This window comes from Puma concolor, chromosome A1 (assembly GCF_028749965.1).
Source record: "Puma concolor isolate L17-30 chromosome A1, mPumCon1.1.hap2, whole genome shotgun sequence".
NCBI lineage: Eukaryota > Metazoa > Chordata > Mammalia > Carnivora > Felidae > Puma > Puma concolor.
Genome location: NC_141667.1, coordinates 234,356,590 through 234,381,622, shown reverse-complemented (window position 1 = coordinate 234,381,622; position 25,033 = coordinate 234,356,590). Strand labels below are relative to the sequence as shown.

The window sequence follows — 25,033 nt, the reverse complement described above, 5'->3', positions numbered from 1 at the left end:
ATATTTATTCCTCAAATGCTTGGAAAACACATTAGGCCTGAAAACATTTTTTAAAGCAATTTAACGCCCATACGCCTACTTGAGTAGTGAAGATTTGACTAACATTCTTTGAGTCTCTACTGTAGGTCAGCCCTTTCTCCATTTCACTAGTGATGTATATCAAGATATATAAATATGGGGGCGCTTCGTGGGGGGCTCCGTCGGTTAAGCGTCTGACTCTTGATTTTGGCTCTGGTCAAGATCTCATGGTTCATGAATTTGAGCCCCACGTCAAGCTCCGCACTGAGCGCGGAGCCTGCTCGGGATGCTCTCTCCTTCCGCCTCTCTCTCCAAATAAATAAATAAACGTAAAAAAAAAATAATAAAGATATAAATATGTACCTATCCCATATCCATTGTCACAGCAAGTGAAAATCAGCTGGCTCTTCTCAGTGATGGCTCAGAATCACACTGCCCAGTTGGAAACAGATCCCCAGGATACTTTATTTCCAAAAGGGGAGTGCTAGAATTTAACAAGGATTCTCCCCGTGTGAAGCTCACACGGGGACCCGAACTTCCCACCGTTGGCCACGGTGGCCCAGAAACCTGGTTTAAACAAATTATGGTCCCCTCAGTGAATTAGGTGGTCTGTGAACTACTGTTTCTGTCCAACTCAACTACAATAGACAGCAGTCTCACCTTATCTGCAAGGGACCAAGACCCCCAGTGGATGCCCGAAACCACAACAGCACCAAACCCTACATATACTATGTTTTTTCCCACGCATACACACCCGTGATTCAGCTCAGTTCTTAAGGTTGGCACAGTAAGAGATGAACAAGAATAATAAAACAGGCCAATTATTAGAATACACTGCAATACACGTCACGCGGGTGTGGTCTTTCTCGCAAGATATCTCACTGTATTTGCACCCACCGTTCTCCTTCTGATGATGTGAGATGACACAATGGCCACGTGATGAGGTGAAGTGAGGTCAGTGACGCAGGCACGGTGACAGAGCGTGAGGCTATTAATGACCTTCTGCCCGTACGTCAGAAAGATGATGAGTGCTTCTAGGCCACAGGTGACTGAAACCGTGGAAGGCAAAACCAGACATATGGGGGGACTACTGTAATCATGAGAGGCAAAGAGATCCAGTTCTGTCAGGAAAATCATCATTTAAATAACAAAACAAAAAACAATGCAGACCACGGAAACGGATTTATCACATGCTCCTTTATTAGAATAAGCTATCAAGCGTTGTGGTATAATAGCGTTAAAAAACTACCGTGGGGGGTACCTGGCTGGTTCAGCGAGAAGAGCATGTGACTCTGGATCTCGGGGCCGTGAGTTTAAGCCCCACACTGGGTGTATGGTTTACTTAAATAAAAAACTTAAAACCAGTAGGTGTATACGGACTTAGGTGAATAGGGACACTTTATATTATTCTTGTCTGAATATTTTCTTCATTGTTTGTTCTGTTTTGTGTGGCAGGTAGAAAGAATAGAACTGCATGACTCTCTGACAAAAACCCCTTCCCTTCCCACACGCCAAACCTCTGGCTGAAAGCCCACACACAGACTATTCTAAAACGCGTTCTCCATTCCCCACCTTCATGTCTTAGGCAAAATGGAGCGCCTTCTTGGACTTCAGTGGGAAGAGTGAGTGCAATTCCAAGTAAAGTACGGCTTTATTTTGCAATCAAAGCCAAGGCCCCAATGATTGAGGTTCTTTCTTCAAAGCTAACCCTGCTGGATACTAACACACCAAACTTCCACCATAGGTCACGATGAACCAGATAGCCTGGCCCATCACTTTTAAGACTGAGAGAGACTCTTACATAAAGTCTGACTAAAAGTAGCCTTGGAAAACCGCTGTTTTTATTGTTCTGAGTAAAAATAGTGTTCTTGTTGGCTGAATGCAGTTTCAAGATAAACCTCTCAGCCCCTCTTTCTTCCAGACGCCCCCCTGCCCCTTCCTTTGCTTCTACGATACTGAAATCAAAGGGTTATTCTCTGTAAGAAAGGGGCCTTACTCAGATAGAAATCAGGAAACATCCAGATTTTTCCAGTTTTTGTTTAGCATCATTGATCTCTCCAGCTTAGCTACTGTGGTAGCCACGGGCATATCACGTAAGCCTCAGGTGCCTCATCCGCCAACAGAGGGGGTTGGCCTGAGAATTTCAGAATTCCTTCCAGACTAAAAGCTCTATGATCTGGAGATTACAGTCACGGATACACATGTACAAGTTAGAAATCACGTCAAAAATACTCATGAGGAATGAAGTACTAATACACACTACAACCTAGACGGCCCTTGAAAATATCATGCAGGTGCACAAAAAAGGAAAAGGCCGTATTAGAACATAGGGAGAAGCCGGCCATCTACAAGCCACAGAGAAAGGCCTCAGGAGAAGCCAAACCTGTCGATGCCTCAGATTTGGACTTCCAGCTTCCAGACTGTGAGAAAAGAAATGTCTCTCATTTGAGAACCCAAAGCAAAAACACCACTAAGTGAAAGCAGCCTGTCACAAATGGCCACACACCGCATGCTTCCGTTTGTCTGAAATGTCTAGCGTAGGCAAATCCACAGAAAATACATTAGTGGTGGCTAGGGGCAGGGGAAGAAGAAAATGGAGAGTATGGGGCTTCTTCCTGGGGTGGTGAAAATGTTCTAAAATTAGACAGCGGTGGTGTGGTAGGGTCCTCTCCCTAAGGATCGAAAATAAACAAAAACAAAAACAACCTCAAGGCAACCTGACTCCACGCGTACGTGAGAACATCCCCCATGACCTCGTACCACGAGGCCACTTTTTATCAGACTGCATGTTTCTGTGTTACCAAACATGGGAGACAGAGAAAGAGAAAACGTATTAAAAAAAACTACGCCACGTGGCATTCAGCTCTTCGGGTCTTCGGCTACGAACCCAACGGAGCAGTCCCGGCACAGATCAAGCTGCTTCCTGGAGAGGAGAGTCTCGGTGTCCCGACCCTCTGCGCCGGAATCCTGCTACAGCGATGGCTGCTCAATGCTGAATACGTTAAAAAAAAAACCCGAATTATAGGATCTCACAGTTCGTGGGATCAAGCCCCATGTAGGGCTGACAGCATGGGGCCTGCTTGGGGTTCTCGCTTTCCCTCTCTCTCTGCCTCTCCCACATTCTCCCTCTTTCTCTAAATCAATCAATCAATCAACCAATCAACCAATCAATAAGCAAGCATTTTTTAAAACCACACCAAATTACACGATTTAAAACGGTGAGTTTCATGGTACGTGAATTTTATCTCAAAACTTTTTTTTTTTTTTTTTTTAAATAAAGAGTTTATGGGGAGCCTGAGTGGCTCCATCGGTTAAGCGTCCAACTCTTGTTCTCAGCTCAGGGGTTAATCTCAGGATTCTGAGCTCAACCCCCATTTATGGGCTCCGGGCTGGGCATGAAGCCTCAAGGAAAATAACACGATAAGATTAAATTAAATTAATAAAATAAAAAAATAAATAAAATTAATAAAATAAAATAAAATCTTATGACTAAAGTAATCAGGTAAGTTGAAGACCCGGAATATGGAGCTATTTTGAACTTCGTTGCTGCATACTTCTCTATCACTATTAGATTTTATACTATTTTTCCAGCTTCAAGCTGCAGAAGGCTGATTTTTTTCCCTCATGCTCAGTAACATCACTCTTTATGTGTTAGAAGTTTTACAAACATATTGCAAAAAAAAACTCACTGTTCCCCCGAATGACAACCTTTTTAATTTGATTCGATGTTAAGTCACTTCTAATGGTGGATTTTGAATTGTAACCATTGAAATTGGCATTGTAACAAACTGAGTCACACTGAAAACTGTTGTTAGAGCTCTCTGTAGAAACCTAGCGGTGTTTCCTTTCATATTAAAATTGAATTCTAATTTTTTTTTTTCAACGTTTATTTATTTTTGGGACAGAGAGAGACAGAGCATGAACGGGGGAGGGGCAGAGAGAGAGGGAGACACAGAATCGGAAACAGGCCCCGGGCTCTGAGCCATCAGCCCAGAGCCTGACGCGGGGCTCGAACTCCCGGACCGCGAGATCGTGAGCTGGCTGAAGTCGGACGCTCAACCGACTGCGCCACCCAGGCGCCCCACTAATATACTTTTTTAATGCAAAGCTTTGTATATCAGATTTATTTCAAATGAGATGCATCTGTCTTTGATTTTGCATGTTTTCAACAGTACATAATCCTACATGATAAATGACCTCTTTATCTAAGTATAAATCCCCAAGTATCATGTTTCCAAAATTTGATTTTAAGACCATGAGCCTTTAGAAGGTTGTATGAGGTTAATTAAGCATAATTCATAATAAAGGAAGATAGTCTCTCCCCAAGATGCACTTTATTAAAAGCGTAAGTCTCATAGACTAAGTTTTATAGAATCTTTCTGGTTGGAGGCAAGGGTGGGAGAAAGGTTACGAATGCAACTGCAGATGAACCAAATTTCTAGAAACTACTAAAGTTGTTGATTGGGATCTAATTCCTGTGGGGGCTCTAGTGCTTAATAAAAAAGAAAAAAGAAGCTGAACCTTAGTCTCAACCTCCGTGTTGTGCCTTTATTAAAGTATTGACCAGGTAACATAAAGGGTACATTATAAGCGAGTGCACCATGAGAACGACAGTCTTAAGTGAAGACCCCACCACCCGCAAAGCTGGCAGCATGAGGGCATTATAAATGTATTTATACAGATAATGCATGTTTCATTTCCAGCATGATGGGAGAAAGACCCAAGGGTTCATATTCCATCTATCAACGGACCACATGGAAGACAGGAAAGCCATGGGGATCTGCACAGCAGCGGCATAGCTTGAGTCCACGGTTAGCCAAACGTTAATTTTCAAAATGTTAGTCCCCCCCCCCCCCCAAACAACTGGCGTTAGGTCAAGGAAACTCCGAAAGAAAAAAAGGATGTTAACCTAAATACATGCACACATACAAACCTCCTGACTCGGATGCATACACCTCTCTCTGTGAAAAGGTCAACGTTGTTTTAGGTATGGGGGGGAAGCGGGTGTAGCTGTGTAAAAGGTCCGGGGGGGTGAATGTTTGCATTGTTTCCTTCATTGTTTTAGACACAGGGAGAGCTCTTTTTGGCTGGGATTTAGAAGCCGACACGTATTTGGCAATGGCACGGAGCTCCTGCTGACTTACTGCTGACTAATCCCTTATGTTGATAAGATTATTGGCAACTTTTGGATGGACAAATACAGGATATTTTACATTAGAGTAATCGTGTGATGGATCTCAGGGTCTACAAAGGTCTGAATGTTGAAGTAGCTGCTGTCCAGCAACCATACGTTTAATTTGTAGAAAGCTGCTAATCCCAGGGGTTGGCTATCGTCCTTTACGTCTTACATGATGTTAAGCTCTCGATTTTACTACCCAGATCCACAAAAAAAGAATTCACTGGCTTCTGGCTTTAGAGATTTTACTATTCGAAGTAACCCCCAAATCTTTAGACTTTAGATGTCGAGTGTCTGATCCCCATGCTTTAGCAGAAAGTTTTAAACCGTCGTTTACATGGCATTTGTGCCTTGAATTCAATGGGAAAAAAATAAGGGAAGAGATTATGAAATTATTTAAATGTTAATTTCAGCAGTTAGTGTTGGCACATACCCCATAGATACGTCTGCTTGAATAATTCTGCCACGGTGTGTTTTAAAGCCGCCTTAGCATTTGTGTTTTAACTGTCCGTCAACAAAATTCATAAATAGTTTTTGCAGCACAAGGCACAGAGGACACGCTATTAGCCTCTGATGTGGCCGATGTCTAAAATAATCAGAACTTGGGACAGTCTTCACTCTACCCACGCGTGAGTCACTGGCCGCCTTCATTTTCCTTTTACAAAAGTTATTTAAAAAGAAAGAATTCTGCATGGTTTAAGATGTTTACCAAGAGAGACGTACTCTTGTAACACCGACATTCCTACTATCAATGTTTACGAGGGGGCACGTCTTCAGCGTTCCTCTCCGAGCTTTTTACTTAATGCTGGCTTCTCGGAGGGTCATGGTTTAACAAGGAGCCTTCATTTATCATTAGGACTGTCACTGCACTACCATCAGGAGCCTACCCTCCCAGTGACCTGTACCCGTGCACAGCTCCTTTTCATGTGACATCAGAGTTAATTAAGGTTGGTCAGTGAGAAATCTCCTGCCGACCAAGAAGTTACCTTTTCCCAAAAAAGGCTCTACTCCCACACCGCTGGTCTTTTATTGAAGGAGGTCAAAAACCACCTCCACAGAGCTGTCTAACAACATGTCATTTCAATTTACCATACGATGTCACGGAAGTGATCTGAGCTGCCCGGAGCAAGGGTTAAGATCTGGTTGACAAGGCACGAGACGTAGCTCGTAAAGTATTTAGTAGAGAAGTCTGGGAGACCTGCATCTGGTTATGCAAAGGGAGAGGAACAGACCAATCTTCACACTCCAAAAATGCACAGAGGCAGGTTTTGTCTGTTAGGTAGTGCTTCTCTACCAATAGCAGGAAACCCAGTACATTTGGGGCGTAACCCCGTTGGCCTCTGTTCTCGCCCAGTTGTTACCGTTTGGAGGACTGTGGGGAAACGGGGCCCAGAGCCACCTCGTATAAGATGGATCACAGTCACCGACAGTGTTCTGCTGTCGCTCACGTCGAATCGCAAGTTAATTCAGGCCAGAATGTATTAGTTTTCAGGTTATGAGTGCCTGAGATTCAGAATGTATTAAATTTCAGCGTATGCACACCTGAAAAGTCGAAGTGCCGTTTCAATAAAAACGCATGCAGTATGCGTAAGATTAAGTATACAGCACTTGGTTTAATGGAAGCAACGGTTTTGTTCATCTTTCAGAACTTGCTACGTCCTCTTCAGAATCACAGTGCTCTGAAACAACACAGTGCGGTCAGTGACAGAATGCTTACGGCCAAGAGAGCATTTGGATAGAGCTGCGTTATTAGAAATGGTGGCAGTATTAACAGAATGCACGGAATGCCTTACCATTAGCCTTCTAATCTCTAATCTCTTGTCTAGAGCACAAGTTTCAGTTCTGCCAAAGGCACCCTCCATGTTATTTTTAAATAGACAACTATTCCTGAAACTAATCCAACATTGTATGTCAACTACACGTCACAAAAAAAAATGTTTTTAATGATTACAACCTTCATACAAATCCAAACAATTATCAGTCTAGAAGCATAGTACAGCGTGTATGCAACCCACAATTTTAAACCTAAAGTTTTCTCCCTTCTGCACAGCATTAGGATTACAGTTGGGCCTACTATCAAGTATTTTACCAAGTGCTCTGTGTCTATTAACTGTTCAACGCCAAAGGGCCAGGCATCTACGGAGATGATGGGAGCAGGTATCCGAATTTCAGGGCCAGGTTATTTACGCGGATCCCTGTGGGTTCTATCAGGAAGGAAAGCATCCCAGAGAAGATATGGGGAATATTTAATCATTTCCACATGGGAGCTTGCCAAAGAATGGTTAAAGCATATGAACAGGGTTGGATTATTCATCCACCCATCCATTCATTCACTCATTCATTTATGAAAGCATGTATGTGCCAGTGGGAGAGAGGGGCAGAGAGAATCTTAAGCAGGCTCCACGCTCAGAATAGAGCTTTACATGGGGCTCGATCTCATCACCATGAGATCATGACCTGAACTGAAACCAAGAGTTGGATGCTTAACCGACTGAGCCACCCAGGCGCCCCGGAACTTTTAAATTATGTGTAGTCCCTGCCTATAATCTGTTATGTAACACAAATAAACTGCAGATTCACACACAGTTCTTTCTGGGAAAAAAAAAATGAATATATCATGGAGTTGTATATTGTGATGCTATTAAATAACCATAAAAAATGCACGATGCTGAAGATTTAATTAAAAAAAAAATTTTTTTAATGCTTCTTTATTATTGAGAGACAGAGACAGAGCGTGAGCAGGGGAGCGGCAGAGAGGGAGGGAGACACAGAATCCGAAGCTCCAGGCTCCGAGCTGTCAGCACAGAGCCTGATGCAGGGCTCGAACTCACAAACCGCGAGATCATGACCCGAGCCGAAGTCGGACGCTTAAACCGACTGAGCCACCCAGGCGCCCCTGAAGATTTAATTTTGAATCCAGAATAACACCTTAAGATCTGTGTGTCATAAAATGAGGAATGCTAGAAAACAAGTAGGAAGGCAGGCAAGAGTGCACCTTAACTCTACTATCCAGCAAGGAAAAGCCAAAAACGTCACCACTATCTACCAACGTTTGGTCTCTTTTCACATATTCTTCAACCTTATAATCTATTGCTAAGAATGACAAAGTACCACTTGCTTTGCACATAAAAACGGGAAAAACAAAAGCGTGGCAGGCTGAGTGTGATACGGTTCTCGTGTTCATTGTAGGCTCACACTGATCCAGCTTCGGAAGCCTAAGCTACATCGAGAACTTTCTTCTGGAGTACTTTAAATGGTCTGTAACAGAGGTGCTTTATAAATTCCCTCGCTAAGAGGCGAGTTGAGAGATCTCTGCCTTTGTAACCAGTAATATATACAAACCCTCTGACCCTTGTGATCTAATGGCCAAGTGTGTGCAATGAAGTTATCCATCATAGGGGAATTGAGTTTTTGAAAGCTATGTTAGCATACTAAGGCTCGTTAAAACACTATTCTTGACCATTGTGTTTCTGTTGTCAAAATCAGTTTCCTTCTAAATTAAACAATTTGAAATACACTTGCTTTTCATCACGCATTTTTTGGAGACTAATCCCGCTTAGACAATGGGACGACTATGCCAACTGAATTGTTCTTTTTAATTCTGGCTTCCTTTAATTTCCACGTTTTCTTAAGACTCGCTTAATTTACACAGTAAATTTGCACCATCTTCTTACGGATTCACAAACTTAAAAATAAATCTTGTCTCAGGTGGAACTAATGTTCTACACGTTTTGCTGAGAGCCAAGGTTCTAGAAGGGAAAGTAACCCACCTCCTGCATTAGTAGTTCAGTTTTTAAAGAAATAATTTACTGAATGGCTTTTGTTCACTTCAGTAGGTGATAACAAGGCCTTCCTTACAAATATCCATAAAAGACTTTACAGTCATTTATACCCCAAACTGGGAGAATACTGATTTTAGTTCTCAGGGCATTTTTACTCATACACTCTCGTTAACCTACCTAGAATTTCATTTCTAGAATCAGCAGTTTTGATACTATCCAAGATATCACACCTCTGATGGAAGAAAAAAATAAAACAAAACACCAACTTCTGCTACCTGTTGGCCATCAACCTAACGGGCTTTTAGTATACGTGCTGCCGAAGCGAGCACAACCTAACGGGCTTTAAAATAACTTACGAATCAGCTGACGCTGGAGGACAAGCCCAAAACCCATAAGCAGAAGTTACATAAAACCGGAAGGAAGAACTCTGTAGAGAGGTAGGAAGGTCCCCAGTCGCCAGTAAAGTTAAGCCACCAATTCCCGGACATGAGACTGATGCACTGGGTTAAGCGCTGGGCTCTCAACCACGATCCTAGGAATCTGGGAACTGGTTTCTCTCATTTATCTATCCTTCTTATCTCTCTCTCACTGCCAGCCAGCCCTGGTTTTTTTTCCTACTACATTCCCGATATGACCCCTTTCTCTCACCCCTCACCTTGGTGATTTCTCTGATCTTAAACCTCAGCATTTATTCCTCCATTTAATATCTTAAACATATACGAAAAGAAGGCCAGGATAAGATGAACAAGATCACTTTCTGTAAAGTGCTTGTAAATCAGGCTGCACGAGAGATAAAGATACACATATGTAATATCATATATACAAGTGTATGTAGATTATAAAATTTCATACTTGATAATTAATTCACATATGGATATAAAACTACATAATATCTGTGCGTTATCACAGCAAAGTACGAGATGTGGGGCAGCTAGCCCAGCCCAGGGACTGAGGGACGTTCTCACAGAAGAATAGTGTTGATGCTAAGACCTGAAGAATGAGTGTGTGTTCGCTAAAGGTAACGTTTGGTTCTCCCTCTCCTTCGAAGACTTCCAAACCTTCAAACCCTCTGAAGCTTCATCTTTCCTTCAGACAACTGTTTTCCTTTATCAACTACCCTTAATGCTCTTCCCTGAACAACTCTGCTTTCCTTGACCTCTTTGCTGAGAGGAGAGAGCCGTACTGTCTTCTTCCAATGCTCTGGTTTGCATATTTTTTAAAATCTGGGATTTATCTGGCTTTACCGGCCACTAGAATAAAAGCCACAGGGAACATTCGCTAGAAGATCTGCCCAGGTCATGCTGTGCTTTTGGAAATCCTGGAAGAGGTCTAGGGTGGAGGTGAAGCAATGAGAGGAATAAAAAACAAAAAAAGCTCAGTTTTCACTTGTAGGATTACATTAGTCGGGACTTGTCTCTCCTCCTCACCTGTCTTGTCCTCCTAGCCTACCCTGGGGACGGTCCAGAGCCAAGAGGAAACAGTCTTCAACCCAAATGTCTTTATCCAAGATGGCAAAAACAACAGCAGTGGCGGTAACATTACCTAATGTCATCAGGCTGAATTGGTGTACCTAAAAATTAGGATTCCCAGTCAACTGTCTCCCTTCTGTGCTGGGCTTGGGAACCTCGACCAGCTAAGAGTTTTCCAGAGGGAGGGCTCATCTGAAGAAAACAGCTCTTGGGAAACATTTCTCTAGTGGCTGAGCAGCTTAAATCCTCACCTTGAATCCTGAGTTTAGATTCAATTCAAGAGAACATGGCCAGCTCAGCCAAAGATAAGAAAGGGGTCACTGGAATCAGAGAATGGCCCGCACGGAAGGAACAAACATTACAGGTGTGCTGGGAGACTGACCGACTGCCAGCTCTTGGGCAGATTTCTGCCAACCTCCTCTCCACACGCCCACACAGGTTCTTAGAAAGTGAACCAATGTGGAACCGTGACTCCTACAAGGGCCTCTGAAACCCAGAAGAATGGCTATGATACAGTTTCATTCAGGTCCACCAGCATTTATTGAGTGACTACTGTGTGCCAGGCACCGTACTGAATTCATAGCTGGGAAGATGAATCAGGGCTCTCAGCCCTGGGGGGCCCCTCAGGTCATGAATCATCTAGTAGCAGATTAGGTGAATACCAAGAAACGTAGGAGATTATCTAAGTCAACACACAGAGATCACCTCCTAACTATGTATACCTTGTTTTTAAAGAACATATTTTTGAGCGTAGGAAGTCCTAAACTCTTCACTAACTTAAGGGATTCAGGTCAGGAAAATTCCACGAACTTCACAAAATAAGACATATCTTCAGTGACCAACACGGAGCACAACAATCACAACTATGTTTGCATCTTGAAATAAGATACAATGGGTTAATGGACGACAACTGCTGGAGCACCTTATTTAAGCGAGTATGTTACAATGTTCTAAAATAAGTCTTCTTCGCATGGCTGGATTCACAGGGGAAGTTGCACATATACTTAGAAAGAAGACTGGTTATGAAATAGGCATCAGGAGAATTAAATTTGAGATGATCCATGGTTCCCCTCATGTAATCACAGCAGAAAGTACAGCATTCCAAAACATTCCAAGAAAATATACTCCTTAAAAGAAATTTCCCATCCCACGTTTAGACTTAACATTCCCCCCAAATGGTGAGTGAATGCTTCTAGCAAGGCTATCATCTGCCCACCTGCTTGGCCTGTAAAACACATTCAAAACCCAAAACAACTGTCTCTGCGTTTTGGGATTCCGTCGCCCCTAAAAAGACATACCTGGACACAGAATCACTAAGTGTAACGTCAATCCAAAGAGGCTAAGGTGAGTTAGAAGTTCCTGAAAATTAGCATTTATGTGAGTTTCCTGAGTTTCTCATTTGCCTTCTTTTTTTTTTTTTTAATTTTTTTTTCAACGTTTATTTATTTTTGGGACAGAGAGAGACAGAGCATGAACGGGGGAGGGGCAGAGAGAGAGGGAGACACAGAGTCGGAAACAGGCTCCAGGCTCTGAGCCATCAGCCCAGAGCCCGACTCCGGGCTCGAACTCACGGACCGCGAGATCGTGACCTGGCTGAAGTCGGACGCTTAACCGACGGCGCCACCCAGGCACCCCTCTCATTTGCCTTCTAAGTGACTCTGTGTGACAAATACTCTGCAGAGGCTATTTCTCATTTACCAGGTGCCAGGACAGGAAATGGGATTGGGGAGCGTGCGGAACAACCAGTTCTGATTTGCACATCAACAAGGTATTCTCTAGACCCCAAGAAGTTAGAGGTACATAAGGTCCATTCTAGGACCATCCAATTACTCAATCCCCATGCATTTCTTTTTTTCTCTTAGTTCTAGTCGAATTCCCTATGGAAGGGTGCCTGGGTGGCTCAGTGGGTTGAGCGTCCAACTTTGGCTCAGGTCACGATCTCAGGGTTCGTGGGTTCGAGCCCCGCGTCAGGCTCTGTGCTCTGTGCTGACAGCTCAGAGCCTGGGGCCTGCTTCGGATTCTGTGTCTCCCTCTCTCTCTGCCCCTCCCCTGCTCATGCTCCGTCTCTCTCTCTCTGTCAAAAATAAATAAACATTGAAAAAAAAAATTTTTTAAAGAATCCCCTATGGAAAAGATTTCGAAGCTATAAACATTTCCAAAGAACAACAGAGAACAAAAATCCGATCCAGCAGGAGATGTTATGTGGAAAAGAGGGTTATCCAGTGTTTTCCCAAAAGAAAACAATGCCATTAATCACAGGCAAAATTCCATAACTAGAGTTTACAATGCATTTTCAAGTTGTTTGCAATCTCTTCTAATACAACCTTGCCTTTCCAATTGTTCACATCTACTTTTCGCTTCTCTAGTGCCAACTTAGAAAAAGAAAACAAAAAAAAAATCAAAGAGTATATATATCACCAGTCCTTATAATTTTCATCCAAGGTATAGATCTATTTGGCTACATTTTCCACTGTTTGCTTGGAACAAACACTAAAACGCCTCCATAGGTGGCAGGACAGGGTTTTTCTCAGATTTGGATGAACGTGGCCATATTCTGGTATTGAAAAGATTCTCTCAAGTGGTCGATCAAGAAAGAAGCAGAACACTTTTCCCTCTTTCTCGATTTCTTGCAGGTTTGAATACCTGAAAAGAATGATCTAGCTGGGGAGGAGAGGCCCAAGACACAACAGGGCTTGAAAAAGATGCGTCCATTTTTGATAATGGTAATCAACAAGGTAAATCATCTAGAGATACAATGTACAACAGGACTATAGTTAATGCTGCTGCATAGTATATTTGCAAGTTGGAAGGAAGGAAGGAAGGAAGGAAGGAAGGAAGGAAGGAAGGAAGGAAGGAAGGAAGGAAAAAAGAAAACTTGTGCTCTGTCCATCCTCAACTGAAAAGTAACTCCCTCTAGAAGAAGCTCTCAGACAGTTGTGTTTTTCTCACACACACAGAGATTTTCATTCTAGACACCAGAAGCCAAACTCTTTGGTCTTCCTTAATTCCCCGATTTTGTCATTCAAGATATGTTGGGTACATGCTGGTGGAAAGAGCCACCAATTTCAAAATCAGAATGACCTGGTTTGAATCCTGGCCTGGGCACTCCAGAAGTGTGTGACCCTCAGCAAACCCTCAGGGTTTCAATCTGTGAAGAGCAAAGTTAAAAGTGCGCTTGCTGGACGGTTGTGAAGAAGTTCACCAGATGTAGAGCCTGCGCCTGGGAGGGGCTTAGTCCACCCATCGTCCCCCTTCCCCTCCCCCAGGGCATGTGACATCTGCCTTTGGGGTCAAACACACATCAGGGTCCTTCCCTGTGCTCCAGTCTCATTAGGAAAAAACTCCCAAGTCTTTGAGGTTTCCAGGATCTAAAAGGTGCACAGAGAAGTAGACGTTTAATTCCTGGAAGCAGTCTGGCAGAGAGGGCAGCCCCCGGCTTTTTCAGAGGACCTGCTCGAATCACAGCGCCGGTGTGGCTCACCAGTCCTTCTCCGTAATCTGAATTACGGAAAGTCACAAACAGGAAAGCAGTTTGGAAACTCACCCCAAGTCATGTTCTTAGCAAACAAACAAAAATCATGTCCTTACTGGCTTTCAGGATCCTTTCTTGACTTGCGTGTTTTGGAGGGGCCTTGCATCCCCAAGATAAGAAAACCCACATGATTAAAATCCCGTCTCAATGGAGACTTGACTGGAGCCTGCCACATGCAGGAGTGGAATCTCCCGAGGCCGCTTCAGGCTCGGGTAGCGGTGGCGTCTCACATTCTTTGCAGATGGCAAACCTCCAAGGAGAGACAGTTTTGACAGAAGGGAAAGACCAGCACATTCTCATCCACGCTCTTTCCCTTCTCCCCTTTTCATTTAGGCTGTAAGGCATGGGGGCGGGGGGAGGGGGCTGGGGAGTCAGCCACATCAGACCAGAATAATCCCAGCTTTACTTACCACTTCTGTGCGCTTCAGAATTTAATTTATGGAAGCCTCGGGCCCCTCGTATTTAAGAGGACTGTGCCTGCCTCTCAGGATGGAGTCAAATCACAGATACGTATCCAAGCGCCCGACAATCCACAGGGGTTAGGTTCCTCCTTTCTCCCTTCCTCAAGGGGTGCAGCCTCACCCCATCCTCCAGAAGGTGTTCCACCAGAGACCCCGTGATACAAGTCAGAGAAGTTCAGAGCCACCCCCACTCCGAATCTGAGGGTCGGCTGTGCTTTCTCGCTGGTATCATGGTATTCGTGAGAGGCCAGCAGCCCCAACACTGTGTGTCACCTTAACCGTGACCTGTTCCCTAATCGTACGATTGAGGACTCAGAAGCTCTTGGAAAAGGTGTCTCAACCCAGGAGACCATTCAGACGGTCAAGGCATCCTTCACTAGTATTTTCTTGGCCAAACGCCAGCCTCGATGTCTAGACAGAAGAGAAAAAGCTAACCGAGCTAACAGTGTCGTGGCAGGTTGACAACCGTGGCTGCAGTGCTGTGCAGCTGCTCCCTCCGAGACAGGCGCCCGTCTCCTTGCCCTGCGACTCTGGGTCAGGACCTGCTCTTGACCAACCCAATGTGGCAGAGTGGTGTCGCAGGAGTTGCAAAGTCCAGGCCTCAAAGGGCCTCGAGGCTTCCACGGACACCCTCTTGCACCCCTCCCCCTCCCCCCATGTAAAAAAGCCTGGGCTCTACTACCGAATGGCAAAAGACCACATGTGGAGGGAGGCCCAGTGATAGCCGGTGCCAAGGTCCTGGTTGAAATGCCAGGGGGCTGCAGCTGCGTGAGGGATCCAGAGAGGAGACCCCAGAAACATCCGTCAGCCAAGCCCAGCCCAAATTCCTAACCCACAGACTCATGGAGGCGTAATGAATTACTGTTGAAGGCCGTAGACTTTTGGGCCAGCCCATTACACAGTAATAGATGATGGATACAACTGTTACCATGACTCAGCCCTGCAGAAGCAGTGATTCAGTAGCGGGTAAAGAACATGTTCTATATTTGAACTTGGTATCCAAGTGGAGCACACCTAACATGAGGCCTTGAATGCCTCATGGAGCCTCTCCCCCTCGGGTTCTTGGGGTTTCACGAGAAAGTTTTTGGCACATAGTTCCGTATCACAGGAGGCCAGCTCTGTTTCCAGCCACGCAGCAACTCTTCTCAGCAATGGGGACAGACCCCCAGGCACAGCACAAGCGTCAGCAGAACAAGGAGGATTCAGCCACCCAAGTGGGGGACCCTGACCCCAGCAAAGGAAGTACAGACACAGCAACTCAGTTACAGAGGGCGGAGCATTGTGTGGGGATCCCGGAGGGTAGGAGGGCTGGCCCGAGGTACACGGGTGCCCAGGACGCCTTTCAAAAGGACTCTGTGGACGTTTACCAATATTTAGAGAGAGGAAAGGCTGAGCGCTCGGTCGGGGAGCAGAGAATGACGACTACTAGCTCTGTTGTCCGCACCTGCCATTCAGTTCCGGCTCCAAACTCACATATCCCACCCGGAAACCAGACCCGCTTTCCTCAGAAGGCAATTCGGCCACTTCTACTGATTACATGCCCCCAAGCTTTACCCTAATATTCCTTCTGCCACACTGCTGACGCATACTGTTCCTAGCAGAAATTCTGAGAAATCGTTTCTACCTCACGATGACCTAGAACCTTTCATGGATTGGCACCTGGGCCTCCCAGGTGGCCAGGCCTCTCAAATCAGCCCCTAGGACAGTGGCTCTCAAAGCGTGGTCTCTGGATGAGAGGCATCGGCAACACTTGGGAACTCGTTCGAAACGCAAATTCTCGGCCCCGCCCCAGACGCACTGAATCAGAAGCTCTGGGGTGGGGCCCAGCACGCTAGGGTAACAAGCTTTCCAGGTGATTCGAGGGATGACAAAAATAGGAGGCTCGTAACCTCAGCCGGCCACGGGAGCTTTCAAAATTACTGATGCCTGGGTCCCACGGGAGAGAGCGTGATTGAATTGGTAAGGGGTGCAGCCAGGACAAGAAGATGTTTAAAAGCTCCCCAGATGATTCTAACGTAGAGCCTACGTGGGGGACCATGTCCGTAGCAAGAGGCAAAGGGTTTCACAGAAACCAACTGGCGGACTAATTACCGATCAGGATTTTGCTACAAAGGTGGCCTTGAGTTTAAATGACTCCAAAAGCCGAAGCTTTTCATTTATACAAGGTTCACTTCAGGCCCCTTTCCACAGAAGCATCTAATCATTGGGATAGCTTTGCTGGCGTGGACCACATGGGTGGGTCTGTAGCTCGAAAGGAAACCCGCTCATGCTCCGGCAGTTAAATAGAAGGCTAGAAACCAGGCGGAGAAAAAGTGCCTGTAAGCACCGCGGCAGTCTGTGAAAAGACAAAGGCGTTTGCCAAGATTTGCCATACGAAACAAGGAAGAACATGAGTGTAAAACACGTTACATTTCAAGCCAGCGAGAAGCACACACAAAAACCTCTCGTCAACAGTAGCACGACACAGTGAGACAGGGACACCTCCGTGACAACAAAGATTCCGGAGAAGGACACATGCCTCCGCTGCTTGGGATCACCAAGGGACTTTGTTCTGAAAGCAAATGCTTCGTGCAGCTTTCATTTATGACTGAAACCTATCTATTTCATGCCATTTTTACTATTTTGCACCAAGTCCGCATTTTCTAAGAACCTGATCTTGCCACCCATGGTTTGGCGGTTAACGACGGTCTTCAAGACGACGACCTCTACTTCGATTATAGGTCCAAGCCAAGTCTAAGATCTTATAAAAAGAGTCTCGAAGTAGGACACAGGTGTCCCAGCAGAAGAAAGGGCACAAGAACAATGCAGGAGGCAGAAGAGGCTCCCAGCTGGCCCCCCATCTAGTCCCTTAGCTACACAGGTCAAAGGTCGAGGCTGTAGACGAAGTGGAATTAGATCCTGACACCACTTTTTAATGTGCTTCTCAGTTTTTACTGTGCAAACAAAACATCAGTGGACTTTATTAAAAGACAGACTCTCTGATGCATGAAGTTCCCAGGGGATGCTGCTGTTGCTGGGCCACGGACCACACTCTGAGAAGCTCGTTTTGGATCATTTGGGGGGCATGTGCAAAGTGTGGGGCCGGAAAGGGGGCACCACGTGGTCCCAGCCCAGGAGATGCAGGTTTCTAAGAACATGTCTCACACCTACGTAGCACAGTGGTCCTGGCAGGAACCGATTTACACGGAGGGTTGAAGAGAACCTATTCTATGGAAAGGGGAATTCAGGCCGACGAGCCTGATCCAGTAACAAAGGCCCCAGTGGAAACACAATGTCAGTTCTGCGCGTGGCCAGGTCTCTCTTTGGGTTTGTATCACAGCCCAGCACCATGGACTCGGCTCGGAGTCTACGGAAGGATGAGGAAGTCACACCATAAAACAGGAGAGCACGGTTGTTCCAAACAATTGTAGAATACACTGGAGGGCAAAGCCTCGGTGCTGGGTACCGCACCCACAGAGGCTAAGACAGAACTTCTGTGTGGACTGAAACCCGGCTTCGGTAGCTCAGAGCACCCAGTGAGGCACCAGCATGAAACGGGAGGGGATTACAGGAGATAGGCATCTCGGAGAGTTGACAATCAGAGCCCATTTCCTCCATCTTAGTCACAGTCACTATGACATCATCATTGCAGACAACATTATCTCTTGAGAACAGTCCCTCTAAGGAATCCACGGGAGCCGAGGCCGGTTAGACAGGCAGAAGTCCATTAATGTACTGGAATAAGTTCGCGTCTGGCCCGGAGAGATCTCTTCCTTGAAATGGCAGGGTGGCTACATCTTTCCTGGATTCCAATACTTACTGAGGGCCCCCAGACCAGGCACTACACTAGGCGCCAAAGAAAAGGGAACAAGGGGACAGACACGTAAGTGGAACAGTAATGATGCAGGTGAGAACAGCTGTGTGGGTGGGGGGGGGCGTCTATCTAGGGGTCGCAGAGAGGAGCGTGCATCCAGGAGCAGAAGGAACCATAAATTCTGTCTGCAGCTCTAAGGAAAAGCTCAAAGAGATGATTTCTGAGCTCTTGAAGGACTTCGAAGGCAGGGGAGGAGGCCATGCAGAGACAGGGAAAGGGTGTTGCAGGCAAACGGCATGAATGCAGAGTGGTGAATGCACGAGGCCCACGTTAAGAACGGTGGGTCATTTATTTGAGTGGGCAGGGCTGCGTGTAGCCGGGTCACAGGGGGTGTGGAGGGAAGTGGTGAGAGATGAGGCCAGTAAGGGAGGCTGTAACTGTTTCAGCCACAGCAGTTCAAAAGAAGCTCACAAGGAAAATCGACTCGCTCACCAGATCTATCCGTGTACTAGCGAGCAGCCATGATTTTGATGTTCCTTTTTTTTTAAATGTTCATTTTGAGAGAGAGTGAGGGTGCAAGCAGGGGAGGGGCAGAGAGAGAATGAATCCCAAGCAGGCTCCATGCTGTGAGCACAGAGCCCAAGGAGGGGCTCCATCTCGAGAACCGAGAACCGTGAGATCGTGACCTGAGCCAAAATCAAGAGTTGGCTGCTTAACCAACGGAGCCACCCAGACGCCCCATAATTTTGACATTCTTCACCTAAATCCCTTCTTTAAGAAGATAGGAGAAAATTTCATATTCAAAAAACAGACGCCAGCGCTTAAAAGGAAACGTTAGCACTATAAAAATGTCATTCAACTAACATCTGAACATCTCTACTCCGCTTGGGGTGGACGAAACACAGAAATGAAGAAATGTGATCTTTACTGTGAACGTCAGGATCCGTTCCTGGGTCTGCCACTAGCCAGCTGACTTTGGGGGTTGGGGGGGGGGCGGGAACACTGAACTGTTCTGGGTGGGTTTTCTCATCTCTGAAATGAGCAGGTTGGATCTACGAGGTTCAACACCTAGCTCTCACAATGCATGTGTCTGAGAGACAAGATCAGATCTCGCAAGGAGCTCAAAATCAAGGAAAGGAGCAATCATCAGATATGGCCCTCAGGCATCCAGCTTACCGAGACTGATGGGAAATCCCCAGGAATTCTTGACATCCCCCCACATCCGCCCCAGCAGCAATGCAGGAAATCTAGTCCACTATCTTCAGCAGACTCAATGGAACCATTTCCTTAATGAAACCCCCCTGCAGTCCCAGATGCTAAGCCAGAGGCTTTCCTTTCAATCCCTCCCTCAATTACCCCATTCCTCCCGTTTCCTTCCCCTCCCTCAATCTGGTATAAAATCCAGTAATTCCATCAGCAGCATGCAATTTCCAAGGCACCCAAGTGTGTGAGGAATCAACAGTGATCCTGGAAAGCATTTGGCAGATCTTGTCATTCCTTACAAGCCTCACTAGTATCCTAAGACCAGTGGGAATGGAATGGACTATCCTGTTCTATTAATTATTTAAAGCAATGCAACAGATGCTTTTAATGCTTTCAACCATTGCTAATAACAAATTCCTAATAACGTATGTGTTGTTTCACAGGTCCTTCCTCTCCTGTCCACAATGACAAGCACTCTGCAAGGTGATGTTTACTTGATATCCCATCAACTCCTGACCACGCAACTGGACCTAACGCCAGTGAGCTTTGCGTTTAACACCCAAGTGCGAAGAGTTTCTTTCACTTTCTCTCCACTCTTATGCCCGCTCACATACACATCTCAGTTTAAAACATCACAGAAGCTACTTACTTTGTTATTTGTTCCTGCTTTGCAGAACTTCCTAAGCCCGGGTAAACATCAGAGACAACCAGGCAATATGTTGGATAACCTTCCTCAAGGACGTTGCTTTTTTTTTTTTTTTTTTTGGTCACTATAAAACCAATTGTTTGCAACATATTTTCAACTGCCCTATTACATGCATTCAAAGTAGATGTAGAATGACTCAACAGTCTTTGGTAAGGAGAACAAAGTGATTATTTAGTTTGTTCTAAAAAAAAAAATTACACAAAATAGGTCCAATTTTTACATAGAGGTTTAGTATCCCTGTTGAAATCTGAAATTTTTAGAAGAAAGTTATCTTTGAATCAAGTCAGTGAGAATGTTTTAAAAACCAAGAGATTCTTCCGAGTGTAAAATGACCGACCTCCTTAGAAGAGGTAATGTAACCAGAGTTAGGAAGTAGAGTTTGCTTCATAGAGTTACACATTCTGCTTCTAAAAAGAAAAATAAGCCCATGACTATGACTGGTTCAGACAGTCTCTAACAGCTTAGCTCGTGCAACCCATTAAAGACCAAGTTAACCAGCTGGTAGATGAAAAAGCAAATGCAGGGTGATTACTGATAGCAGGTGAAAGCCAGCTCATCATTATAGCTGCGGCTCTGACATCACAGGGCTTATCATCCATTCTCTATGCAAATATAAAAGGGAGAGAGAAAAAAAACACCACGTTCAGTCTATTTCTTGGAATCATTCACTGAGTCTTGAAGAATCCGAAAGGGGCCTTGAAATAGGCATCTGTTCTAACTTCTGACTTTCAAATATGAAAACAACCCACTTAGTGATCGCTAGAAAAGAAACTGGCTGGCCTGTCCTAGAACTTTCAACAGGGAAAGAAAAAAAACTTAAAATAACAATAAATAAATAAATAAATAAGGTAAAAATATGAACGAAACTATAGCAGGTGACCGCCTACATTTCATCTGCAACACAATCCATCAAGTGGAAAACTCCCTTTGTGGACTGCCAACGGTGATAACTGACATTTCAAATATGCAATACGGAAAACACTACCAAAAAAGCGTGGTTTCCTAAACCTGTGAGAAAACAACAAAAACTGTCATGTCAAATTAGCTTCATTAGGAAAGGCTCATGGCATTCTATTTGGAAATGAGTATTCTACTCATGCACAATTTTAACTTTGTATTACTAATGCAGATTTCCCTCACCAGATTCATTAAGGGATGCATTTGCAATTCGAGCAAATTGTGAATATCAGTCGCTCAAAATCTCAAAAAAAATGGGGGCAGAGAAAAAAGGGTTTGTGTCCTTAATCATGGACATTGTGCCTTAAAAGTAAGAAAATGAGACTTTGAGCCAGAGTAAGGGAGGTACTCTTTGTAGAGGGAAAGGACTGCAACATAGAGGACTTGAAAATATTTGAATTACTGGTACCCTTTTCTTTCTCAGGACATTTGGAAGAAGGTAAATGTAATCTTTAGGGGGAAATGCATTATCTTTTTGTCTGACTGCGCCTCTGGTTATTTTATACCTCGGCGCACGCACACATGCTCACACACATGCACAAAATATTACTAACTCACAAATACTCAAGGGCTATACCGCACCTGAAGATGAGCAGACTCCTGGTAAACCCCAGGGGGATGGTGGGGGCAGAAACTTGGCCTCTTTCTGGACACCACTCCCCAGACAAGCAGCCCCTCTCCGGAAAATCTGAAAACTCCTGATGCAATTTACAAAGCAGGCAGCTGATTGTTTTACTGTGAGCCATCGAGAAGCTTGTGGTTTACAAAGCCATGCTTCAACAATTACTCGCCCCAACCACTGAAACAACAGTCCTTAAACCAGCAGGTAGAGGAGTTCTCACATGGCTAATGTTTTGTCTCGCTTTCTTGCTATAACGCATAGACGTCTTTTTAAATAACAAAAGACTTCCAAGATGTCTGCCTCGTTTAAGTAAAATAAAATCTGTTGTCTCAAGAGACTCTTACCCAGGTTTCTGAAAATCTACCAATCTAACTTGCTCCTAATCACGAACAGAACTATATACTTCACTGGTCAACCACGGTTTTGAAACAAAAGTAAAGATGTGCCATGTGTGATGCACAAAAGCCAATGAAACATAAACTTCTCCCTCCATTTTTTGGATTCGCAGGGATTTACCCAGATTTACCTTTCTGTAACAGGTGAATGGACTTCAGACGTTAAGTGCTCTGACCAACTATACTTCAATAGAAGTGGCTTTTCAAAACAAAAAACAATACTTTTGAAATAGAAAAGCAGTATTTCATTTAACACAGTTATGTTAGCGACTTTCCCAACTTATAGCGAGTTCTCAGACATCAGGACTTCGCCTCGACTCTCAGTCTAATACTTTCACCAACCTAATTGGAACTGTTACTGGTTGTTTAGAAACCGATGATCTAATTAGTCCTTCCCACCGAGAGAGAATATTTTTTAAGTTACTGCCTTTTGGGTTTAACAAGCATGTACAAAAAGGATGCTCAACCCTACCTTTTCCTTCCCTGGAATCACTGCAATACCTTTTTTGATGTTACTGTATTTTATTTCATATTTTACCTTTTCTCTAGGATGCTGAAAAGAAAAAGAGCCCGAAAAATGGCTCTCTGCCCCCCCCCCCCCCCCCCACGCCGGAGGGTCTGAACCAGTGGCTCGGCCTCTCCGCCCCTCTGGGCAGAAAAGGCGAGTCCAGGCCCCCACGTCCGCTCGGGCTTTGACGCCTTGGTGGGGGGCGACCTCCACACTCACAGCGGCATGACCTCGTGGGTCCCAACGGGTCGGCCGCGGGCATCCTTAACTCCCGGCAAAGGGGCGGACCTCGCCAATTCCTCCAACCGCACCTTTTGGTCCAAATCGTCCTCCCTCTCTTCTCTCGGGATTTAAAGGCTAGGCTCGCAATTCCGAAACGTAACGGGATTCGGGTTCTCGACGGCCCTGGTCGGTCAGGTTCACTCAGGTCGGCGACCTGGGGCTGCGCGCCGCGCGCTCGGGGCCCGGCGATAGCAGTGGAAGCTGGTGGAACGTTCCCGGGGCCGTTCGCGCCCGGGGACCCGACGTGGGCCCAAGGGCACCAGCTTTTGCCGTCTCCCGGGATCTGTCCGCTCGCGGGTGGCACGCGACCCCCTCCGAGTGGGCTCTCCTCCCCTCCGGAGGTGCGACGCAGTAGCCGGTGCCCAACATCGCCAACGCCCGGGCCTCAGCCCAGCCCCCGGGCAGACTCGCGGGCGTTCCGGGAGCCGCTGCTCCGGGCTCCGATGGGCCCTGCCGACCCCCCGCCCGGCCGCCTGGGAGCGGGCTGTTGGGGGGGGGGGGGGGGGTCAGGCAGGTCCGAGCGCGCGGCGCTCCCCGAGCCCGGAGCCTGGGCGGGGAGACCCGACCCGGGAGCCGGACAGACCCGACCCGGGAGCCGGGCGGAGAGGATGGGCGACTGCAGCGGCCGCAAAGGGGCGCGGACCCCAGCGCGGTGCCAGCGGCCCCCCGCCAGCCGCTCTCCTCTCCCAGGCGCCCGTCCCGCCTGCCCGGCGGAAGGGAAAGGCGCCGCGGCCCCCAGGCGTGCCCGCCGCCACCGGCGTCCCAGGTCCCCCGGCGGGGCTCGCTCCCCCGGGCTGCAGCCTCACCTCCCCGCGGGCACCCGGCCCCGGCCCCCAGGGTGCGCCCGCCTGCCGCCCCACCCCAGCCCCGCGCGGGCCTCCGGCCGCGGCCCCGCCTCACCTGTAAGCAGCAGACCGCCGAGCAGCGCGCACAGCAGGACCCCGGCGTCCCGGCAGCTGCCCATGGTGAGCGCGACGCGGCCTGCTCGCCCGGTCCCCGCGCGGCTCGCGGGCCACGGACCCCGCCGCGCGGATCTGTCGTGGCGCACTCCGGTCCTCCGCCCCGAGAGCCCCTGTCCGGCTCCGGCCGGGGAGACCACCACGTCCGCGGGTAATCCTCGCAGCCCGGCGTCCCCTGGCCGCTGCGCTCCAGTCCCGGAGCCCGCTCCGAGCCGCCGCCGCCGCCGCCGCCGCCGCCGCCGGGGAGTGTCCGTCCCGAGCGCTCCGAGCCTTCTGCGGACCTCGATTAGAAGGAGCCGAGGGCGGGGGCGATTTATAAACTTTCCCCAGCCCACTTCCTACCCCGGCACCTCCTTCCAGTGACGTCAAGGGGTCCCCCACCCCTCATCCGCCTCCCCACCTACCCTCTTCCTCCGGGACCTGATTCCCTGCGGCTCCCGAGGGGGGCGGGGGCCGCCGGGGGGCGGGCAGCCGGGGGCCGAGCGCGCGTCGGGACGGCGTGCGAGTGCTCGCGGGGAGGCGGCCGCGGCAGGTTCAGGGTCCTTGCTCCCGTCCCTCCGGCCCCGGTCCCCTCCTCCTTCCCTTAGCGCTCAGGAAATCCTTGCAGCCTCCCTCCCTCCTCTCGGCTTACTCAGCCCTGGGGGCCGCCCGGAGCTGGGAAGGGGGACGGGGCTGGAGCTCCGCCGGCCGGCCCCGGGGGCGGAAAGTCCGATCCGTGGGAAGCTGGCCGCGCCTCCGCGACGGTGTCCTTGGCACGGAGGAGCGAGGCGCAGTCCGGCTCCCTCCTCTTCCTTGTTCTTCCCGCCCTTTCTAGCCGCCCCAGGCCCCCCTGCATGTCCCCGGGCGTCTAGGAAGGCGCCGGAGACCCTCGGGCACGAGGGACTGGACCGGGAGCATCCGAGGGCACCGGACGCTGGCCCGGCATCTTCGGGAGGACGGAGAGCCCTCTCCGATCCCTGGGGGGCGCGTCCGTGTCTTTTTCGGCCGCAGGGATGCACCCGCCCAGCTCATTTCCTAAACCTTGCTTCCTAGAAGCAAAACAAGGAATAACATCATGATACCTTTTTAAAAGCTGAGGCGTGAAACTGCTCCTGCAACTCGTGTGGGCCGAGCACTTGGGCTTTATTTCCTAAACGCTCGAGAAAAAAAAAAAAAGAAGAATCTTTCTGA

At 47.3% G+C, this 25,033-nt stretch overlaps 1 protein-coding gene across 1 annotated transcript in view; it reads right to left on the bottom strand.

The window, feature by feature from the left end:
- Positions 1 to 24,285, bottom strand: part of FLT1 (fms related receptor tyrosine kinase 1) — a 176,805-nt gene extending 152,520 nt beyond the window's left edge. Inside the window, exons 1-2 of the mRNA XM_086714524.1 lie at positions 24,268 to 24,285; positions 23,805 to 24,144 (exon numbers count right to left, since the gene is read on the bottom strand). Of these exons, the coding sequence (XP_086570650.1) occupies positions 23,805 to 23,868 (64 nt within the window). The 5' untranslated portion in view covers positions 23,869 to 24,144; positions 24,268 to 24,285. The remainder of the gene's footprint in view (positions 1 to 23,804; positions 24,145 to 24,267) is intronic.
- Positions 24,286 to 25,033: the final 748 nt, after the last annotated feature.